We start from the raw sequence: 24,208 nt of genomic DNA, 5'->3' as shown, positions 1-24,208 counted from the left end.
TAGAAATAGAAATTCCATTTGACCCAGCAATCCCATTACCAGGTATATATCCAAAGGATTATAAATCATTCCATTATAAAGACACACGCATACGTATGTTCATTGTGGCATTGTTTACAACAGCAAAGACCTGGAACCAACCCAAATGCCTACAGATGATAGACGGGACAAGGAAAATGTGACACATAAACACCATGGAATACTATGCAGTCATAGAAAACAATGAGTCCATGTCCTTTGTAGGGACATGGATGAATCTGGAAACCATCATTTTCACTCACGGGTGGATATTGAACAATGAGAACACACGGACACAGGAAGGGAAGCATCTCTCACTGGGGTCTGTTGGGGGGGAATAGGGAGGGACAGCAGGGAGTGGGGAGTTGGGAAGGGGTAACATGGGGAGAAATGCCAGATATAGGTGACAGGCAGATGGAGGCAGCAAACTACATTCCCATGTGTGGACCTATGCAACAATCCTGCAAGATCTGCACATGTATCCCAGAACCTAAAGTGCAACAAAATATATGTTAAAAACAAAACAAACAAAAAAAGGAAAATACAATCTTTAAGACTATGGATGCAGGAGAGTGACTACAACTTCAGCTAATTCAGCAATCTCATTGTAAAAAGTCAAAGATTATACGTGCATATATGTTTTATGGCCATTTTATAGAAATGTGTTCGTTTATGGTAGGTGTCTTCAAACATTAAGAACAAAATACAATCATTTAGGCCTAAACCAAGCAGTAGCCACTTTTACTCCCTTCTCTGTGCTGTAATTTAATAAAAATCAATCAAGCTTGAAGAAAAAAAGAAAAGAAAACAAAAGAAAAAACACTACTCCTCTGTATTTTACGGGCCAAAGAGCAATGTTAATATATAAGTTCTTGCTAACGTTTTTGTTCCTTTTGGGTTCTGGTACTGGAATACTGTATTGATTTATCACACATTACTTTTGGCTTTCTGATATTTTCTTCACCTGCTTGCTGTAGTGGCTCCCTAAAATCACATTTTGAGAACTCACCATCAACTATGTTATAATGAAGTGCTGGTGATTTAATCATTGAATAAATAAATAAATAAAAATAAAATAAAATAAAATTTAAAAAATAAAAAATATATAAAAAAAGAAATCTTCCCCTGAAAAATGTTGTGAAGAGTAACTATAAAACCCATGTTAAGCCAGCCATTTAGGTACATCTCTAAATTCACAATAAATGTGTATGTCATCCTAGAAAGATCATGCATACCTGTTAATTTTTAAAATGTTCATGTATCATGCTGAGTAAAGAGTGTGCACTTTTCCTGTGCTCTTACCTCATTTCCGAGATTCAGTTCCCTCCTCTATACGAACACCTATCAGACCCATACTGTGATGTCTGGTTCAAGTTCTAGTGTATACATGTATATTTAACAACCACTTGTTCCATTCCCCCTTTAATTTCCTTTTAAATTTTTTATTCAGCTACCTAGGTTAAGAGCATCTTACATGGCTTAAGTGATAAGGGCTACTGACGTACCACATTTCTCCCACAAATCTCCTAAACTTAACAGAGTTGACAATGTGAAAACGACCTGTTACAGAATTCCACAACGGACATGTAGTTTTGTCATTCCCCAAGATTAGGAGTTCTTAACAACCTAAGGACTATTGACTGGGTGGCCTGGGATCCTATGCAAATTTGCATGTGTGTATATTTGGGGTTGGGGGTGGGTAGAGGACCCACAGCATCATCAGGTCTTGGGGAAAGTTAGGATACCAAAGAGTATAGACCACTTCCCTTATTTTACTCAGTTATGGAAACCACCATTTACTGAGCACAGCTATGAACCAAGCACAGGGCAAGGCATTTTTACATAACATACCTCCAACCCTAATGACTGCCTAGATGGTATTATTAGTTCTGTTTTTACAGAAAGAGAACTAAGGCCCACAGAGGTTGAGAGATTTTCACATAGCTTTACAAAAGCTCTAGTAAGTTCTAGTGCTGAAATTCAAACCCCAGTCAGTATGACCCCAAATTCTGTGCTTTTTCCACCCAAATGTGCTATTGTTAAGGTTAAAGAAAATATAAAACCACTGTGACATAGGCTTCCACTAGCCAAAACTTCCAATACCTGAAATTAATTTTATCATTTCTTAAGGACTTGGACTGATAGACTAGCCTGAAACTGATGCCCTCCTTCTAATGAATGGGGCAGGACCAAGCACCCTGAACCTCATATGAAGAGCAGTCAAAGAAGGTTTAAAGTAAAATGACCATAGGGGGAGGGCAGGTTTGTGTGCTGAGGTGGCCCTGAAGAAGAGAGGCTGCCATGGCAACACAAAGACGTCTGACAGGCTCAGGCATTTGCCACCAGTGGGGTTCTAATAAATGTTTTGGGAAGGCATGGAGACGGCATGTCTTGCCTGAGTATAACAATCAGAACTGAAAATTGATAATCTTGGGTGATTTTTCCAAACCTCCTTCAATATTCCTGGACTGTGAAAACAGACAGCCCTAGCCTTGAATCCTGCCTCTACTGCTAACTAGCTGTGTGACCAGAGATGGATAACTTAAATCTTTCAGTGTTTCCCTTCTGGTAAATGAAGATAATAACGCAAACTTCCAGGGTGCTTGGAGGGCTGGAGGAGAGAATGCACAATGGGTGTCCAGCATAGACAACAGTGCAGAGCAAATGAAGCCGTCTCACCTCCCTCTCTCCCCACACACAACCCCAGGCTGATCCCCACTAGCCAGTTTCCTCATGTGGCCATGGCACCACCACTACCACCTCCACCCTGCCACAAGGTTCAGTTCTTGCCTGCTCTTCTCACAGGCACCTTGTCATCCAACAGTTAACCCAGGCCTCAAGGTGCGGCTCGCCCTCAACATAGAGCAATTGGAGATGAAAAGTGAGGATTTGGTGCTTTTCATGGCTGAGTGTCCAAATCCTGCCCTGTCAATCATTCCTACTATCCCCAGAGTTCTCAAGGGAGTTAAACACAACAATAGCAGAATGGGAATCATTCTGTGGCGATCTCATATCCAGATAAGTGCTTTCTGATAAAATTAAGGGTTTGGGGTAGTTGTTGTTATTGTTTGGGAAAAGGAAGGGTGTATGCAGCTTAAGGAGCTGCCCAAGTCCCCTTACTCAAGTAGAAGTAGAAGTGCACAAAGACAACTGATGCGGAAATGAGGGAGTTGACCTGCCCAGCGAGGGCTAAACCTGGGTAGGTCTGGAGCAGGAAAGTGAAAGAATCTGAAATTTGCGTTCTTATAACTTACTCATTAGCAAGGATGGCCCCCAAAATACCCTGAACTCTCATCACTTCGATTGGTAACTCCTTCCTCAATTAGAAAGGAAGAAGGGTAGAAGCTGCAGTACTGAGAAAAGTATTCCTCCCCGCCAGACAAGAAGTATTCCCCGCTCCCCATCCCACTGCCTCTGCCTTCTTCAGAACTCATCTCCCAGCTAGTCAACTTCAACAGCTTCCTAACTGGTCTCGCTGCTTCTGGGTTCACTCCGCCAAACCACATGTAGACCTCTGATCATTACATCTCTGCTAAGCATCCTTCAGTGACCCCAAGTTAACTGCAGAATGAAGCTACCCTACAAGGCGTCTACTCAAGGCTCCTACCAGTGGGCTTCAGCTTACATTTCAGCCTTATCTGCAACCAGTCCCCTCCAGCCAACCCCTTCATTAACATACTTTCAGGCTCTCTGCCTGTATCTACCAGTCCCCTCCACCCGGAAAAAGTATGAATTCCCTCCAGTTCCACCTAGGGAAAGCACGCTATCCTTCACAGCCCAATCCAAGTGCCACCTCTTCCACAAAGCCCAATTTGATTACTCAGGCCCACAACAATCATCTTCATAAAATACCACCCAACACTTTCTTCCACAAACTCTATGACATTTAGGAGAGTGCTGGGCACTTTACCCATCACCTCATTCAACTCTCACCTGTAGGAAGCAGGTACAAGAATAGCTCATTTCATTGTGCTCTGCTCTACTATATTTCACAGAGATTTTGTATTTTACGAATTGAAGGTCTGCAGCAACACTGCATCAAGTTAAGTCTTGTCAGCGCCATTTTTCCAACAGCACGTGTTAATTTCATGTCTCTGTGTTGCCTTTTGGTAATTCTTGCAATATTTCAAACTTTTTCATTATTAGTATCTGTTATGGTGATCAGTGATCTTTGATGTTCCGATTCCAAGTGTTTGGCAGTGCCTCAAATCACACCCATATAAGACAGCAAACTTAACAGATAAAAGTGAGTGTTCTTTCTCCTGATTGTAGTTTTACTGTACATTAAAAAAAAAAAAAAGGATAAGTGTGTGTTCTGAGTGCTCCAACAACTGGCCATTCCTCTGTCTCCCTCCCTCTCCTCAGGCTTCTCTATGCCCTAAGATACAACAAAATTGAAATTAGGCCAGTGAATAACTATGATGGCCACTAAATGTTCAAGTGAAAGAAAGAGTCGTGTGTCTCTCACTTTAAATCAAAAGCTAGAAATGATTAAGTTTAATGAGGAAGGCATGCCAAAAGTCAATAGATATAGCCTGCCGGGTGCAGTGGCTCACACCTGTAATCCCAGCACTTTGGGAGGCCGAGGCGGGCAGATCACCTAAGGTGAGGAGTTTGAGACCAGTCTGACCAACATGGTGAAACCCCGTCTCTACTAAAAATACAAAATTAGCCAAGCATGGTGGCACATGCCTGTAATCCCAGCTACTTGAGAGGCTTAGGCAGGAAAATCACTTGAACCTGGGAGGTAGAGGTTGCAGTGAGCCAAGATCATGCCATTGCACTCCAGCCTGGGCAACAAGAGCGAAACTCTGTCTCCAAAAAAAAAAAAAAAAGTCCATATAGCCAAAAGCTAGGCCTCTTGCACCAGTTAGCCAAATTGTGAATGCAAAGAAAAAGTTGAAAGAAATTAAAAGTGCTCCTCCAGTGAACAAATGAATGGTAAGAAAGCTAAACAGCCTTGCTGATATAGAGGAAGTTATGGTCTGAATAGATCAAACCAGCCACAACATTCCCTTAAGCCAAAGTCTAATCCAGAGCAAAGCCTTAACTCTCTTCAATTCTATGAGGACTGAGAGAGGTGAAGAAGCTGCGAAAAGAACAAATAAAAATTGAAGCTAGCAAAGGTTGGTTCCTGAGGTTTAAGGAAAGACGCCATCTAAGTAACATAAAAGTGCAAGGAAGTTCCAAGTGCTGATGTAGAAGCTGCAGTTCGTTACCCAAAAGATCTAAATAAGATAACTGATGGAGGTAGCTACACTAAACAACAGGTTTTCAATGCAGATGACACAGCCTTATACTGGAAGAAGATGCCATCTAGGAGTTTCACAGCTATAGAGGAGCAGTCAATGTCTGGCTTCAAAACTTCAAAGGACAGGGTGACTTTCTTATTAGGGGTTAATGCAGCTAGTAACTTTAAGTGGAAGCTGATGCTCACCCATGACTCCAAAACTCCTTAAAAATTATGCTAAATCAACTCTGTGCTCTACAATGAAACAACAAAATTTAATGACAGCACATCTGTTTACAGCATGGTTTTTACTGAATATTTCAAGCCCACCGTTGAGACCTACTATTCAAAACAAAGATTCCTTTAAAAACATTACTGCTCTTATCACTGGTCATTAGAGAAAAGCAAATCAAAACCACATTGAGATACCATTTCGTGCCAGTTAGAATGGCAATCATTAAAAAATCTGGAGACAACAGATGCTGGAGAGGATGTGGAGAAATAGGAATGCTTTTATACTGTTGGTGGGAGTGTAAATTAGTTCAACCATTGTGGAAGACAGTGTGACAATTCCTCAAGGATCTAGAAATAGAAATTCCACTTGACCCAGCAATCCCATTACTGGATATATACCCAAAGAATTATAAATCCTTCTATTATAAACACACATGCATACATATGTTCACTGCAGCACCGTTTACAACAGCAAAGACCTGGAACCAACCCAAATGCCCATCAATGATAGACTGGACAAAGAAAATGTGACACATATATACCATGGAATACTATGCAGCCATGAAAAAGGGTGAGTTCATGTCCTTTGTAGGGACATGGATGAATCTAGAAACCATCATTCTCAGCAAACTGACACAAGAACAGAAAACAAAACACCGCATGTTTGTCACTCACAGGCGGGTGTTGAACAATGAGAACACATGAGCACAGGGAGGGGAACGTCACACACTGGGGTCTGTTGGGAGGTAGGGGGCTAAGGGAGGGACAGCGGGGGGTGGGGAGGTTGGGAAGGGCTAACATTGGGAGAAACGCCTGATGTAGGTGACGGGCGGATGGAGACAGCAAACCACCATGGCATGTGTATACCTATGCAACAATCCTGCAAGATCTGCACATGTACCCTAGAACTTAAAGTACAATTTTAAAAAAATATATACATATATATGTATGTATGTATGTATGTTACTGCTCATTGACAATGCACCTGGTCATCCAAGAGCTCTGATGGAGATGTACAAGAAGATGAATGTTGTTTTCATGCCTGCTAACACAACATCCATTCTGCAACCCACAGATCAAGGAGTAATTTTAACTTTTCAAGTCTCTAAGAAATGTATTTTAAAAAATGACTCCTCTGATGGATCTGGGCAACATAAATTGAAAGCCTTCTGGAAATAATTCATCATTCTAAATACCATTAGTAACATTCGTGATTCATAAGAAGGGTCAAAAACACCAACATTACAGGAATTTGAAAGAATCCAATTTCAACCCTCATGATGACTATGAGGGATTCAAGACTTCACTTCACTGCTAACATGGTAGAAATAGCAAGGGAAATAGAAGTGGTCTGAAGATCTGACTGAATTGCTGCAAGCCCATGATAAAGCTTGAACAAACGAGGAATTACTTCTTATGATGGGCAAAGAAAGTAGTTTCTTGAGATGGAATCTTCTCCATCTCAAGATGCTGTGAACATTGTTGAAACGACAACAAATGACTTAGAATATTATGTGAACTTAGTTGATAAAGCAGCAGCAGGGTTTGAGAGGACTGAATCCAATTTTGAAAGTTCTATCGTGGGTAAAATTCTACAAACAGCATCACATGCCATTGAGAAATATTTTGTGAAAAGAAGAGCTAATCAATGTGGCAAACTTCATTATTGCAGCAACCACCACCGTATCAGTCAGCAGCCATCAACACTGAGGCAAGACCTTCCACCAACAAAGATTACAACTAGTTGAAGTTTCTAATGCTCATTAGTATTTTTGGGCAGTATTTTTAATTCAGATATGTACATTGTTATTTTAGACATAATGCTGTTGCACACATAATAGACCATAGTATAGGGTTAACATAACTTTTATATTCACTGGAAAACCAAAAAATTCATATGACTTGCTTTATTCCAATCCTAATATCTCCTGAGGGATGTCTGTACTTTAATTATACCCTTTTTACCAATCAGAAAACTGAAGCTCAAAGACTTGAAGCAACTTAACCAAAGTAACACAGGTAAAAAGTAGTGGAAGCAGGATCTGAAACCAAGTCTGTCTGTATTCTTTTTACTACACCAGTGATTTTACAAGCCAAACCTAAGAAGCTCTAGGATTAGGAATACCCAAACCTGGCTGGATATCAGTATCCTCTAACTACATGTTCTTGGGCATTCCTCCAGAAATGAACTCAGTAGCTTAGGGAGGAGCACAGAAAATTATATTTGATTTCCATACAAAAAGCCACCATTCTAAGGAATCTGCAGAGCCCCCCTGGGTGCATCTGTTTTATTTGCTTCTGAACAAAGGGTTTACACAAGAAAAAAAAAGAACCCCATCCTATACCAGACTATCATCTTGATTTAATGTTAGTGCTGCCACAGCAAGACCTGTATAATGATGTCAACTGATGGCCTCAATTTCTACACTAATGGGCAATTTTCCTTTAAGATTCACAGGTGCACTCTGGACTAGCGCTGGGCTGAGAGCTGCCTCTGCATGGCAGGGCTCTCTTAGAGTAGACTGGCTGATTTAAAAAAAAAAATTAAGTGGACTGTTTGAAAAATAACATGTCCCTAAAATCTTAGAATCACATTAGAAATGAAAAGCCAAGCCCTCACGCTTCCTCCTCCAGCCAGCTAGTTTTGTTTTATCTCTGGCCAAATGGAGAATGAAAAGGTTCTCATCCATCAAATTTCCACCTTATCTAAGGTTTCACTGAGAGAAAGCTTGTCAAAGTGCTCAGTGGTTACCTTTAAATATACAAAGGAAATTTCTCCACAAACTTAATGAGGAAGGGGTACTATGTGATATAAGGAGAATTTCCAGAATTAGTAGATGAAGAGTGGTGTTCAAGCCACATTTTGTGGAGCCTCATTGCTCCTGGGGGCTGTGGCAGAAACAGATGATGCGGGGAGGTGGGTGCCAGGCCTCCTACCTCACTTCACCCTGAGCTGTTCCACTTTTATGTTTTCTCTCCATAACAGTTCATTCAAACAAATAATTCATATGCTGGGGGAAAAAAAACTGGAGGCCACCAGAATGTAACAGTCCTTGCCATAAAGAACTAACAAACATGTGACTCACCTAACAGTATGGCGCTAGCTGTGATGACTGCACAAGTTCTGAGCAAGGGGCTTGATGGAGCTTTCACCAGTTGCTCCCTCTTCCAGCCCCACTCACTGTTCCCCATAAGCCAGGCTCATTCATGCCCCCAAGTCTTGGCACAGGCCTTCCTGTTACCAGGTATGCATTCTCACCTCTCATTCACCCAGGCAAGTAACTACTTATCCTTCAAGTCTCAGCTCAAATCCACCTCCTCTGTGAAGCCTTCCATCCCTCCCCCTCTAGTCTCTTAGCACAGTTCCATTCTCCAAGCTTCCACAGCATTCGGTCCATCCCACTATCAGAACTTACCATGCTATATTTTAATTAGCTCTTTGCATTTCTATTCTATTTCTTCACTAGACTCCTTCAGAGACTGTGTATGATTTGATTCAGTCCTGTACTCCTAGTGCCCAGGACAGAGCCTGGCACAGAAATGATAAAATGAGAGGGTGAGATAAGGGAAAATATCCCTATTTGCGCCCCATGGAGATCACAGCAATTCCGTATGAAAACTGATGGGGACATCCTTTTAAAGTAGCTTTAACAGCAGCCCCACATGTGAGCTACTGAGATACTCCAGAGTTTCCCAACAGATGAGTGCTCTGACTCCCTTCCTAGAGGGATCAATCAGCGGGAAAGGAACAGACAAGCACTTTCTTCAGAGGAGAGGTTGCTGTTGATCCAGGAAGAAACTTATAGCTTTGGTGGCTTAGGTGGTAAAAGGCCAGACCACATTTATTAATCAACAGCATCTGGTAGATTCTAGCAAGTGATGGTTTGTCATTCAAAGTCCTGACCCAGCCCCTGCCACACAATTAAAAGCAGGAAAAGAGGGTGAAAAAGGAGGAATTTGATACACTGAGCATCAACTTCTCTGTGCCAGGAACCACAGTAGGCATTTTCTCACACATTACATTTTGTTTAATCCTAAAATAGATATAATCAACCCCATTTTAAGGTAGTGAACATTAGTTCAGTGAGTTTAAGTAGTTGGCTTAGAGTTAAGCACTTGTAAGTGAAGCTGAGATTGCAACCCAAGTTGAGAACTATTTTCCACTGTTCCAAAGATACCTACTGAACTTGCTACGGTTCTAGTGCCCGAGGCCAAGGCACCATCATCAAAATAACTACCAATTATTGTTCATTTATGATCTGTCAAGTATTATGCTAAGTGTCACTTCCTCTCTCAAATAATCCTAACAACTAATGGCTATTATTCTGATAAGAAATGGACATCCTATGGTTCGAAGAGGCAAATTTGCTGGTTCACAGTTCAACAACTAGTAAGTAATGGAGCCAGGACTCCAAACCAGTTTGATTCCAGTGTTTCTGCATTCAGCAGAATATATATATATATATATATATTTTTTTTTTTAAGGCAAGAGGAGCTTTGGCCCTTAGTAAAAAACATACTACCTCAGGTCTGTGGTCTTAGCCCTAGCCAACCAACCTGTAGAGACACTGTCTCCAAATGCCATATTTTGATTCTGATTTGCCAAGAGATGTTCTAAATGCTGTCACAATCTCACTCAGAGCTATCCATCAATGATTACATGTGAGAACTGGGGGGTTCAGGCTGAATTACCCTGAAATTAAACCCACTCCTGTCAAAGCACATGGGATTAGCCAGCTGGGTGACAGGTATAACTTTAATTAGATTTTTGGGCTTTAGCCAGCAAATACATCCCCACAGAGCTAAGTGCCCAGGTACTGAAGCACACATTTGTCAGGGTAGTGGATGACAGGTCTCATAGCAGATGAAAGCATTCTGAAACAGTATGAGGAATATGGCTAAATCAATGGTCTAATATGTGTTGCTTATCAAGGAGAACAAAAAAAAACCCTTAGCTTGCTTCTCTCGCACACCTACCCTGAGTAGAATACCGAGTGCCTGAACCAGAGACAGTCAACCTAAAATAAAGATTTCTTTTTCACACCCTTCACCAAACACACACATTCATGCCCATGTGCACACTCACACACACTAAAAGGACAGCCCAGGTCTCTGGGTTCTGACAATGTATCAAACTCAGATGTATGAAGGCAGAGATGTGAAGATCCAAGCAGCATCCCTGTTACCAACCTCAGGAGTAGGACACTTTAAACATCACAGTTCGGGTATAAACTTGGGAACACTGAATTTTTTGTTTGCTTTTGCAAAGGTCTCCTGAATTTCCTTCAAGGGCTATGGGTCCCTTTGGCAGCAAAGAGGTATAATACAATACAGGGAATCTACCTGTGATCCTCACTTTTTGAACTTCTTCATTGTAAACAAGACTCCCAAAGTAAAAGTCAAAGCTTGTATTCACCAGAGCCTAATAATATAATTACAAGTACTCAATAAATTTGTGTTGAATAAACAAACAACTGCAAATTACAACACATGCTGAGTCAACCGGCACTAGGTCACTGCAATCACAGGCAATTAAAACAAAAAAACATAGAGAACCGACTCTCGGGGTTCAACTTTTCAGTGTTCATGCACAATCAGACACAGTGAATTCATAAGCCTCTGATCCAAGCTGAACTTTCAGCAAAAGAATTGCCTCCCTACAAATGTTAAAGAATAGACACAATGAGACTGGCAATAAATGTTGTTGGCATGAGCAAAGGATGGTTTGATCACATCCAAGAGTAATGGCTGGCTTACCACCAAAATTCAAGAAACGCTACAAAAACCAGGACTGCTTGATCTGGATCCCGTACATAGGCTTTAAGTCATGGCTCATCTGTGAAACAGGGCTGCAGCATTTCCAACTGATTTTGTGGTTCTTGTCCAAGAAAAGAGAATGAGAAACAGCTAGATATAGTCCCAGGGACTGAAAACCTTCTGCTTACAAACGTACTGACTTGGACAATATTAATCTGTCCCTGTGCAGAATTGCTTTTGTTGAATGGGGTATTGTTGAAGACATTATAAATTGCTCAAAGTACTCTTTATAAAAGCCCACCAGAGATAATTCTTTTCTTGAGCCTCAGTGCCAGCAAAAGCTGTCCTTTTAATTCACATATTCATCTTACAGACACTGGAGATCTTGTAATTGATTTTCTCTTTTTGGTTTCCCTGCCAGGAACTACCAGTTGAATTGTAAGTCCCCCTCTTTAGCACTGTGAAGGATATCACAACATGCTTTTTTTTTTGGAAATAGAATCTCGCTCTGTTGCCCAGGCTGGAGTGCAGTGACACGATCTCAGCTCACTGCAATCTCCACCTCCCAGGTTCAAGTCATTCTCCTGCCTCAGCCTCTGGAGTAGCTGGGACTACTGGCGTGCAACACCATGCTAAGCTAATTTTTGTATTTTTAGTAGAGATGGGGTTTCACCACGTTGACCAGGCTGGTCTTGAACTCCTGACCTCAGGTGATCCACCCACTTCAGCCTCCCAAAGTGCTGGGATTACAGGCATGAGACACGGCACCCGACCACAACATGCATTTTTATATACTCACTCTGTGCCAGGCGCAGTGGCTCACACCTATAATCCTAAAACTTTGGGAGGCCAAGGTGGAAGGACTGCTTGAGGTCAAGAATTCAAGACCAGTCTGGGCAACATAGCAAAACCCTTTCTCTACAAAAATGTAACAAATTAGCCAGGTGTGGTAGTGCATGTCTATAGCCCCAGTTACTCAGGAGGCTGAGACAGGAAGATTACTTGAGCCTGAAGGTTTGAAGCTGCAGTGAGCTAGGATCGTGCCACTACACACCAGCCTGAGTGATAGAGTGAGACCTGCCTTGAATGAACGAATTAATTAAAAATACTCACTCTGGTTTTATTTTGCTAGTTAGTTTTATTTTTCCTTGACCCTAAAGCCTTTATTTTTTATTTCAATTAATCTTAGGACTTTTTATAAACTTCTGCAAGTATTTTTGAAACACAAAAAGGAACAAATTACAATGTTTACAGCTTCAATTAGCCAAAATACTTCAAGTTGGGTGTTCTTGAGAATATATTATTCTGGTCTGTTGAAAAGCTGAAAATATACCAATCTTCCTTTCTGCCAAAAGCACAGTATACTCAACATAATTACTGATGGTTTGGCATAGCAACAGCATAGTATCTTAGCAAAGTCCTGAAATTAGATACAGTCCATAGACCTGAATCCATGTCACATATACATCACTTTCTACGTAACGATAGACAAGCAATGTAAATTCTGAGGCACAGATTAATCTATAAAATGGGAAAAACATTCTCTATACCCAAACCCAATGTTGGGAGCATTATGTGGGCACACCGGCAATCTTTATAAATTGTCAAGTACGATCTACACCTAAGGATCATACCTGCTGTATTTCTACCACTCTGAATAGCAGTTTTCATTACCAAAGAGGACAATGAGGGTTAAGCTAAATGTAAATTGAGAACGAGACCTGTGTTTCAGATGTTGTCCTTACCAATGTTTTCTTTATCCTACCTGTGGGATGCAGCAAAGTTTGAGTAAACATTAGAGGGACCCAAAGCTGAACATCCTAGAGCCCTCGTGGATGAAGCATTGAATATGCACCAAGTCAAGCCCTAGAAGGCACACCTGAGCATCCCCATTACAGAGAAACAGGTTCCTTTTCTTTTTCCCCTATAACCCTGACCTCTCAGAACCTGACTTACATGTTAAGGAAAGCCTTTTCTCATCTTGTTTCCTGGCTTTCCCTCACAGATCCATCCTCTAGACATCTATCAGACTAGTCTTTCTAAACTGCAAACATGAGTCTGTCAACCCTCTGACTGCCATACCCAACCCCTACCCCGCCAGGGGCCCCTTGCCTACACCTCAAGTCCAGGCTCCCAAATTCTGCATCCAAGGCTCTCCACAAACCAACTTCTCTCTGGTTAATCTCCTGACACATCCCTAAAGGTACTACCCTTCAACCACCCCACACTCTTCTTCCCCAAAATCACCATACCGTCTCCCACCTCTAAACCTTTGTTTTCTATATAAAACCCTCCTCTCCCTTGCCTGTCTATTAATCTCTAGCTCAAACTTCAGAACCAGTTCAAAAGTTACTTTCCCCAGGAGCCTGCTGTGGTCCTGCAAGCCACTTCCCTTCTCTGTGCTCCTGTGGTAGTTTGTTCATGCCTCTATAATGGAATTTTCTCCTTATCTAGTAGAGGGCTCGCACCAAGTGTTCAACGTTGCTGAATGTATGAATGGATTCCTTTCTTTTGCCAGGACTGAAACAGAGACCACTAAAAGGTCTAGGTTTTTCTGTCTGTTTCAAACCAAAAGCAACACGAGTAACAGCTGGTAAGTGGGAGGTACTCCAGTTAAATAAGAAGCCTAGTTACCAGAAACAAGCTGATAAGCTATGCAAGGCTAGTGTGTTATGCTCTACCTGTGCATTTATCCTAGCATCATAAGGCAAAAGTACCACCCCGCCATGTTTCCTCAGGCTCTGAGTAAGCCAGTACTCCCAAGACCGGGTGTAAAATAGTCATGTGAGATGGACACATCCAAATTCTTAGAGTATAAGCAAAAGTTAACTAGAGATACAACTGTGATACAATAACTATACAAAAAGAAGGAAATCACGGCCAAATCGTCTTGTTGGAAACATGTATGTAACTTGATGTGTAAAGGTAGTCACGATGAGATGCTAGGAAGCTTGAGTCACTGGCATGCTTACCTGAGGAAAGCATTTAGAGTATATAGCGCTGTTTTGCTCTGCCCAGTGCCCTGAAACAAAATACCACTTTCTCTGGGTACCTGCTCATCCCCTTCCAAACATGTGGTTCTAGGGGAGGCTGCCAATGATGGTATACACACACACACACACACACACATACATACACATACACACACACACACACACACACCCTTCTGCCAAGGCACAATGAACATGTGACCCAAATTGAGAGTCTCAGTACATCACCCATCTGGCCATCCTGACAAGAGACCAGCCAGGGCAGCAAACTGTGGGAGTCCTTTTTCCTCTTCTGCAATAAACTGGGAAGATGTGATCCCAGCATAGCTGGCAACGAGGAGTTCAACCACTGGGAACTGGAGTATGGATGCAAGAAAAAAAGCCAGCTCTCAGAGATAGAGTCTGTCCTGGTAGTGTTCCAGAGCTCCTGTCCTTCCAGCAGTTTACACAAGGCAATCAAGTTCCCTTTCTACCAAACTTAGTTCAAGCCAGGTTTCTGGCACTCACAAGAAAGTCCTACCCATCGTATACTCACCCCAATTCCTGCCCTCTTGCCATCATAGTCCCCTTCCATTCCTTGCCAAATACCTCCATATGAAGATGTATACATGTTATGTAGGAATACATCTTTTTATCCACAGCAGCCCAAAATTCTTCTAGAAGTACCAGAATTTACATAAAAAAGTAAATTATGAAACCAACAAATAATGTCTAACAACAGAAGTATACCTAAAAAAATTACAGTATATACACTTGATGTAACGTTATACAGCCATTTCAAATGATTACAGAGACTGTGTGTGAGTGTGTATGTGTGTGTGTGTGTGTGTGTGTGTGTGTGTGTGTGTATCATCCCCTCATCCTCAGCCATCCAAATTTTACCTAACATATATAATGGCAGTGGGGAATGGGGGATAATTGTTTTAAACTAGAAAAAATTGTCATCTAATAGTGAAGAATATAAGAACTGACTATGAAACATGCGGCTCTGGACCCCCTGGCCAGCCTTCTTTTTATCTCATCTATGTAAAGGCACACTACTCAAATCTTACTCCTCTCATTCTCAAGTGTCAGCCCCTCCTAGAAGATTTCCCTAACTACTGCTTCACACAGGATCTTTTGCACTGAGTATAGGTTATATTAACTAGCTGTGGATTTTAAACTGTTTTGTATTTTGTCTTGTATAACATTTTCATCTCCCTTAGAAAAATAAAACTTTTAGAAGTTATGTATTGTGATTCCATCAGTATCTAAACCAGATACATTTTGTGTTCAATAACATCCAATAAATACGAGAAACAGGTTTTTTAATAACATGCAATAAACTAGTGCACTCTAACATCGCTGGTGGCAGCATAAAATGAGTCAGCCTTTTGGACAATTTGGCAACATGATTAACCAGTATAAAATACTGGCCAGGTACAGTGTCTCACACCTGTAATCCTGGCACTTTCAGAGGCCAAGATGGGAAGATCACTTGAAACCAGGAGTTTGAGACCAGCCTGGGCAACACAGCCGGACCCTGTCTCCACAAAAAATAAAAATTAAATTAGCTGGGCATGGTGGCATTCACCTGAAGTCCCAGTTACACAGGAGGGTGAGGTAGTCAGATCCCTTGAGCCCAGAAGTTTTAGGCTGCAGTGAATTATGAGCATGCCACCACACACCAGTTTAGGAATAGTACGAAATTCTGTCTTGAAAAAAAAGTGTGTGTGTGTGTACATATATATATATATATATATATATATAAACACACATACATATATATTCGGCACTATCTGACCCAGTAATCTCACTTCACAGGATGATCCTAGGGATTTCAAGAGAAAATACCCTTAAGTCAAAAGATGTCCATTATGGCATTAAATAGCCAAAATGTCCAACAAAGGAAATTATTAAGTAAATCATGTGAAATCTATTCCGTGAAAGAACATGCATCATCATTCAACTTGATTGTTCTGGAGCCTACAACATGGGATGGTGCCTATGATAGACTAAGTGATCAAAGAATACAGAATGGTATGTAGCCACTGATTAGACCTGGAGCCCAGGTGCACCAGGAGTAATACTGAAAATCAGAAAGAGTTACTTGGTCAGGGTAGTGGAATTATAGCTAACATTTTCTTATTTTTCTAGATTTCCTTTATCATTCCATTAATGTTTGTTAAAATTTTATTAAAATATGCAAACAGGGATTTCCCTCTCTGGGATCCCCTCTCACAACACCATGGGAGCTTGAAAATAAATAAATAAATAAAATATGCAAATATTTGCATTTCAATTCTTTCTTCAGTGTTAACACTGGGATTTCAACCTCTGGATCCTGGTGTCCCTACCATCAGCAGCCACCAGAGAACTAACCACTGGCAATCTTTTGAGTCCTCTGCTCTAATGACCCCCTGGCCCAGGATCTCAGGCAGACAATTCAATTAACCTGCATGGCAATGATCACTCAGACTCTGACCCCAATCCTACCTGATTGCACCAACACTATGTATCTGGACACAACTCTCAGGAGAGATTAAATTAAAAGACACTGAATATTTAAGTTTAAGTATAATTGAAATGTAACAAGCCTACCAAATTCAGAGAGGATTTTTAAATGCTAATACCCAATGCTAAATAGAGTACAGTCATTAAAAAGATCACCTAGAGAAACCTGGTATAATCTTTCTGTAGAACAATTTGAATATATCTATAAAACAGTCCTTAAAATATTCATACTCTTTGGCCCAGTTATTATACTTCTATCAGGAATAATCGGTGAGGTGGGATGGTGGCATGTGCCTATAATCCCAGCTACTCAGGAGGCTGAGGTGGGAGGATCACTTGAGCCCAGGAGTTCAGGAAAAGCCCAGGAAAAAGCGTGAGACCCTATCTCAAAAAAACAAAAAAGGAAGAATCAGTGGATAAACATTTATGTACAAGAATATTTGCTGCAGAAGTCATAAGGCAAAAAAAAAAAAAAAGGAAAATAACCTAAATGCCGTTCAAAAAAGAGCTAGTTAAATAAACTGCAATATATCCAAGTGATGAAATACTATGCTGGCACAAAAAAATTGTTTTTGAATAACATTCATGATATGGCAATACACCAAAGAGAGAACATTAAACTTAAAAAAGCACGATACAAAACTGTATTTTCAGCTTGATACCAACTCTGTCTGTGTGTGCGTGTGTGTGTGTGTCAGAGAAAGAAAGAGAATAAAAGGACTGAAATATCAAATAGATCAAATGAAGATGGTCATTTTGAGGTAGTGAGATAATGAGTATAATTTTTTCTTAAGTCTTCTGTACTGAATATCACCCTATAACCAGACAGACACAGCCACATAGTCCCAGTCCCAACGCACTGCCCGCTGTGTCAGAAGGGCAGGGCAGTACTCACATGGATGGTGCAGTCTCCTTTGCTCTTCTCTCGATGGGCTTCCTCCAGGTCCTTCTCCAGTCTCTCCTTCTCCTGCTGCAAGTCACTCAGCTCCTGGGTGATCTTCTTAATGCTTCTACGCAGCCTGTGGTTCTCTGTACTCTTGGTGAGGTTTTGTGAGCGCAGCTCAGCCAAAAGGGCTTCCTTTCCCGATAGAGCAGCCTCATAGCCTTCAGACCCCTAGAAGAGAAGGCAGAGAGGCAAGATGAGCTAATTTTCATACCTCATGAAACAAACCAAGAAACCTGGACTGTTTTTCATCTTGGGGGAAAAAAAGGAAAAAAAAAAAAAAAGATTAACATAGACAACATTCAGAATCCAAAGCAAAAATAATATGAAGATTTTGGAATAACACAAGATAATGTTTCTTATAATGTGATGTTAAGGAAGAAAAGAGTATGGTCGTGTGAAAGAAGTATTTTCTTAAAGGACCAGAAGAAAAGCACAAATTTTCACACTGTCTTTATTTGGGTGAGACTATAATTTATTTTCTTCATATCTCTGTATTTTCAACTGTTCTAAGGTAAGTGAGTATGTTATTTTAATAATGATTTAAAAAACAATTTAATCAAGTCATTTTTAAATGGTAGAAAATGAAGACTTTCATTTGAAAATGTGAAAGTTGTCAGAATCAAAATGGAGTCATTTGTGTTTTAAAAAAAAAAAACCTTGACAAATAGATTCAGGTAAGGCTATGAAGATGGATTACTCAGGCATAAATGCCTCATAACAAAAGCTATCACAAAAGACTCTGTAAAAACCACAACCTTGCACAAAGGCCACTGCAATCCTACACAAAAATACTTCTCCAAGGACATCTGCCCAGCAACTGCCTATCCCACCTAGGGCTGGTGTCATCCTTGTTATTGATCCTTGTAGCCAAGGATAAGTATCTCAGTACCGTTATGTAATTCTTATTTTTCTGTAAAAATCTTTGTCTTCCTTAACCTCCCTGAATATGCACGTAACTATGACACATGTATTCCCACTTCAACGTCCTATTCCTGAATAAGTATCATTTTATTTTAGAGAGATTCTCTCTGTTGTTTAGGTTGACAAAAAACAGAGTTGTATGTAAGCACTTGCAATGTTCATCCACATTAAGAATGGCTCAAACCCAGAGTCATTTGGAGGAAAAAAAAAAAGTGGTCAGCATGCTAGTTCCATGGCCAGCCTGAGAGACTATAACTTCAGCAAAGTCCAAGTGCAAAATGAGTCAAGAATATGTGGTATTTCAGTAATACACAGTTCACTAAAGAAAACACATACGATTGGCCAGGCACAGTGGCACATGCCTGTAATCCCAGCACTTTGGGAGGCCAAGGTGGGCAGATCACCTGAGGTCAGGAGTTTGAGACCAGCCTAACCAACATGGAGACACCCCATCTTTACTAAAAATACAAAATTAGCCAGGCGTGGTGATGCATGCCCATAACCCCAGCTATTTGGGAGGCTGAGGCAGGAGAATCACTTGAACCCAGCAGGCGGAGGTTACGGTAGGCCGAGATTGTACCATTACACTCCAGCCTGGGTAACAAGAGCAAAATTCCATCTCAAAAAAACAGAAAATATATACAATTACCAAATACATGTACATCTGTGAAATGGGAAGTAATTACCTCTTTTTTTAAATTATATTTTTTCCTTCTTTTTTTTCTGAAAGCCGGTTTGACAGCATTCCACTAAATACAGCATATATACAGAAAGGTACACAAATCATCAGTGTACAGCTCAACAAATATTCACAAGCTGAACACACTCATATCAAGAAACACATTCTTAGCCAAGCACAGCGACTCACTGACAGTAATTCCAACACTTTGGGAGGAATGAGCTCTATTTTGTTATGGTCATTGTGGAGATTAAATAGGATACACAGGCTGGGTATGGTGGCTTACGCCTATAATCCTGGCACTTTGGGAGCCTGAGGCAGGTGGATCACCTGAGGTCAGGAGTTCAAGACCAGTCTGACAAATATGGTGAAACCCCATCTCTACGGAAAATACAAAAATTAGCAGGGCATGGTGGCCGGCGCCTGTAGTCCCAGCTAATCGGGAGGCTGAGACAGGAGAATTGCTTGAACCTGGAAGGCTGAGGTTGCAGTAAGCCGAGATTATGCCACTGCACTCCAGTCTGGGTGACAGAGCAAGACTCCATCTCAAATATACATAAATAAATCTAGTTCTACTTTTCCTTTACTTATTCCATTATCTTCCATTCCCAATCAAAAGATAACAGAGGTTCCACAAACCAAAAGCTATATATAATAACACTATTAACCAAGAATTTGAAAAACAGACCAAAGCACTAGTTTTGTCCAAATACCACCTAATCTAAGGGTGAGCTAACATTTACTGTGCCCATATACGCTTTCTTATTTAATCCTTGTGTGATTATCTAGATTTTACAATGCACAAACAGACTAGGAGAGTGCAATTATCTTGCCTAAGGTTACAGTTAGTGACATGGTTTGGCTGTGTCCCCACCCAAATCTCATCTTGAATTGTAGCTCCCATAATTTCCACATGCCGGTGAGAGGGACCCGGTGGGAGGTAACTGAATCACGGGGGCAGCAGGTATTTCCCATGCTGTTCTCATCATAGTGAAAGTCTCACAAGTTCTGATGGTTTTATAAAGAGCAGGTCCCTTGCACATGCTCTCTTCCCTGTAACCATGAAAGACGTGTCTTTGCTCCTCCTTCACCTTCCACCATGATTGTGATTCCCCAGTCATGAAGAACTGTGAGTCCATTAAACCTCTTTTCTTTATAAATTCCCAGTCTCAGGTACGTCTTTATTAGCAGCATGAGAATGACTTAGTACAGTTAGCAAGAGAAGAGTCAAGATTCAAATCCATGTCCCACTCCATGTTCTTCCCAATAAAAATAATATGGTATCTCCATATAATGGACTATACACAGTTGTTTAAAAAGACTGAGTAACACAGAGCTAAATATGCACACACTCCCACACATAAACTAATGAATGCATGTCAACTGCTAAAAATCTAAATAAGGTATCCTGTACTAATGTCAATGTCCTAGCAGTGATATTATATCACAATTGGCTGGGCGCGGTGGCTCACACCTATAATCCCAGCACTTTGGGAGGCCGGGGTGGGTGGATCACAAGGTCAAGAGATCGAGACCATCCTGGTCAACGTGGTGAAACCCCGTCTCTACTAAAAAGAATACAAAAATTAGCTGGGCATGGTGGCACGCGCCTGTACTCCCAGCTACTCGGGAGGCTGAGGTTCAATTGCTTGAACCCAGGAGGCAGAGGTTGCGGTGAGCCAAGATCATGCCATTGCACTCCAGCCTGGGTAACAAGAGCGAAACTCTGTCTCAAAAAAAAAAACAGAATAAAAGGATATTATATCATAATTATGCAAGATGTTACCTTTAGGAGAACTGGGTAAAGATGATACAGAAAGTACATGTAAATCTACAATTATCTCAAAATGAAAATCAAAAAGGAAAAGAGTGGGTAGATCTATATATACTGCCATGGCAAGAATGTTAATTTTTTTTAAATGGTCATAGAACAAAATACATATTATGATCTTATTTCATTGTTTAGAGTTTATATGTATATATGTATAAATATGCATTAGAGTCAAAGCAAGAGGTGAGTTTACTATGATTTCTATCAACCTCTTACTACTACTTTAAGTATTTTATAAATTTCCTACAATGTGCATTTTTACTTTAATAGCTGGAAGGATGCTGTTTCCAATTTGAAAATATTTTTTAAATGAGTATGGAGGTAGCAGCAGCCAGGCCACACTATCACCTAAACAGTGATAGCAGTGATCAGAATTCACATCTCTGTGCTTCTGAACTTTGGCAATCACTTCAAGAGTTTAAATATCACCTGCTGTTGCTTCAATGTCAGGCTTGATGCCAACCTTGTGAACACTGGCTATTTAACTCATGCTGCAGTTGGCTCAAATCACATGATATCCCAAAAAGATCCCAATACACGGGGGAAAAAAATGCATTTACAAGTATCTGTGCGCTATTCAAACTATGTAGACCTCACAATGAGATCGCTAATGTAGGTGTGGTGTGTGCATTCACTCACACACCAGCAGAGGAGTGGAGAGAACATAAGCTTTAAAGACAGACTTGAGTTCAAGTCCTGCAAAAACTCACTGATGTGTAAATCTGCTACCTCCTTGGGCAAGGATTAAATGAGGATTCTCTGAAGAGCCAACCTGACATGTATAACCTGAGGAGTTACAACAGTTCCCGATCTCTGCGTGCTGCAAGATAAGAAACCTGACCAACACTGTACACTGTAAGACCTCAAAATTCATTCTTAAAGTCTTTTGACTAAGACTGGGGGTTATTAAGTGAAATGTACATAATAAATCTGAGTAACATTTAAATTTACAAGATTCCTTTCTTTCCTTTAAGGCCCATTATAACAGGTAAAATATCACAATGTTTATACCAGTCTCTCTAGCTATCAGCATCCAACAGATTTTTTCCCAAGCAAAGGAAAACATAATTTTCCCAAGAATTCAGCTTCTAAAGTTTGTTATTTTCTATGCAAGGAAAAAGAGAAACAGTATAAAGTATAATCTTAGCTCCATTTCATCAACCACTGTCAAAACGGTGAGAGAAGGCAAGTCTGAGATTCCAAAAGCAAAGATTTGTCTATGTTCCTAGCGTACCATGATTTAAACCAAATTACTTCAATTATTCTTATTGTGAACCAAAGCTCTGCAAAAGATAAGGCATGGGATATGAATCTTGGAAATGAAACGGTCTTAAATTAGATTTAATTTCTAACTTCTACATTACAACCAAAAGCAACATCAGTGCAAGGGGTGGGAGGAGAAAGCTTTAGGCAGCAGGGATTTATTTTGTTGATGACACTTTATTGATTTATTAAGTTATTAGTGATAGGTATAAGCTGTATAGAAAACTAGAAACATGAGAAGAAACACATTAAAATAATTTAAAACACAAAATTAAAATTAGGAAGAAAGAGGGGTTGATCAACAGGAGTCCTTGTAGTTCCACATTGGTGGGTGGAGGGAGGAGAGAAAAGGCAAGTCAAAAACATCAAGGTCTGGAACGGAACCTGGAAAGGAGCAGCTGAGACCAAAGCAGCCAGGTGAGGGAGATATGGGTTGACAGTAAAAGCACAGTCTTTGGAGTCAGATTGGCTCTGGAGTCAAATCCTAGCTCTATTACTTACCAGTTCGGGGACCCTAAGCAAATTACCAGAATTTAACTTGGATTTCCTCAGCAGTAAAAAAAATAAAATAAAATAATAATAGTATTTACTTCATTGAGCTGCTATGCAGATAACTGAGATAATCTATGGGGAGCACTTAGCAGGCCTTGGCACATAGTATGTGTTCAATAAATGTCTCTTGCTATTATTAGCAATTACTACACTAAAATCTTGGCTCTGCTATTTGCTAACTATGTGACAGTGAACAAGCGGCATAGACTCCTGAGCCTCAAAACCTCACAAATACGGTCAGGCACAGTGGTTCACACCTGTAATCCCAGCACTTTGGAAAGCCAAGGTGGGTGGATCACTTGAGGTCAGGAGTTCGAGACCAGCCTGGCCAACATGGTGAGACCCTGTCTTTACTAAAAATTAGCCAGCCATGGTGGTAGGCTGTAATGCCAGTTACTGAGAATGCTGATGCAGGAAAATTGCCTGAACCCAGGAGATGGAGGTTGCAGTGAGCAGAGATTGCACTACTGCACTCAAGCCTCAGCAACAGAGCGAGACTCCATCTTAAAAAAAAATTTACTAACACAAGGGGGATGATGATTACCTTCCCCACAGGCTGGTGAAGATTAAATGAGATTATCCACATATCTTCCACTATTACTTAGCACAGAGCACACTCAGCACTCCTAAATGTGGAGGTACTTATTATCATATTGAGGAGGGGGTTGGAAAAGCTCCCAAATCCAGTGGAGAATTTCCCTTTAATTAGACTGAACAGAGTTCTATCACTAAAGACCACCCACAGTTTTCCTTATTAAAATCATCCAAGTTCCTTTCAGCTGCAGAGTCCTCGCCTCACCAGGGGTCAGGATCAAAGAGACAGCCACTTAAGTCAAAGTGAACACTTACCTGGAATTCCTGGGTCTGTGCTTTCTGCAGGGCCTCTCTGGCTTTAGCAAAGGCAGCACTGAGCTCTTCAATTTCAGAGTTAAGTCCTTCAACCTGGGGAAAAATCAAGAATTCCAGCCAAGTATATGACTGGCCCCTCCTCCCTCTGCACAGCCCACATGCTTTTCCCGCTCAATTGTGTCATGCTTATAATCAAGGGCTTTGTAGTCAGAAAAGATCCGAGTGGGATTTCCAGTTTAAGCCGTTTACTAGCTGGGTAACTTCAGGCAAGGTACCTAACATCTTTGAGACTCCATTGCCTCAACTGTAAAATGAGGATACCACCACTCACCCAGCTATCGTGTTGTTAGGGTTAAATAAGGTAATGTGCATCAGTGCTAAAATAATGCCTGGTTCATACTGTTACTGTTATTATTATCTGTATAGATTACCTACCCAACAACCT

The 24,208-nt window shown here is 40.8% G+C and overlaps 1 protein-coding gene across 2 annotated transcripts in view; it reads right to left on the bottom strand.

Moving 5' to 3' along the window:
* CDK5RAP2 (CDK5 regulatory subunit associated protein 2) overlaps positions 1-24,208 on the bottom strand; it is a 197,558-nt gene that overhangs the window by 114,990 nt on the left and 58,360 nt on the right. For both annotated transcript variants that reach the window (XM_021674018.2, XM_064378500.1), the window contains exons 11-12: positions 23,764-23,856; positions 17,618-17,836 (exon numbers count right to left, since the gene is read on the bottom strand). In XM_021674018.2, the coding sequence (XP_021529693.2) occupies positions 17,618-17,836; positions 23,764-23,856 (312 nt within the window). The remainder of the gene's footprint in view (positions 1-17,617; positions 17,837-23,763; positions 23,857-24,208) is intronic.

This window comes from Aotus nancymaae, unplaced genomic scaffold, assembly GCF_030222135.1.
Source record: "Aotus nancymaae isolate 86718 unplaced genomic scaffold, 86718_ANA_hifiasm-v0.15.2.pri h1tg000003l, whole genome shotgun sequence".
NCBI lineage: Eukaryota > Metazoa > Chordata > Mammalia > Primates > Aotidae > Aotus > Aotus nancymaae.
Note: the sequence above shows the minus strand (reverse complement) of the source record. Positions and strands in the feature narration are given on the sequence as shown.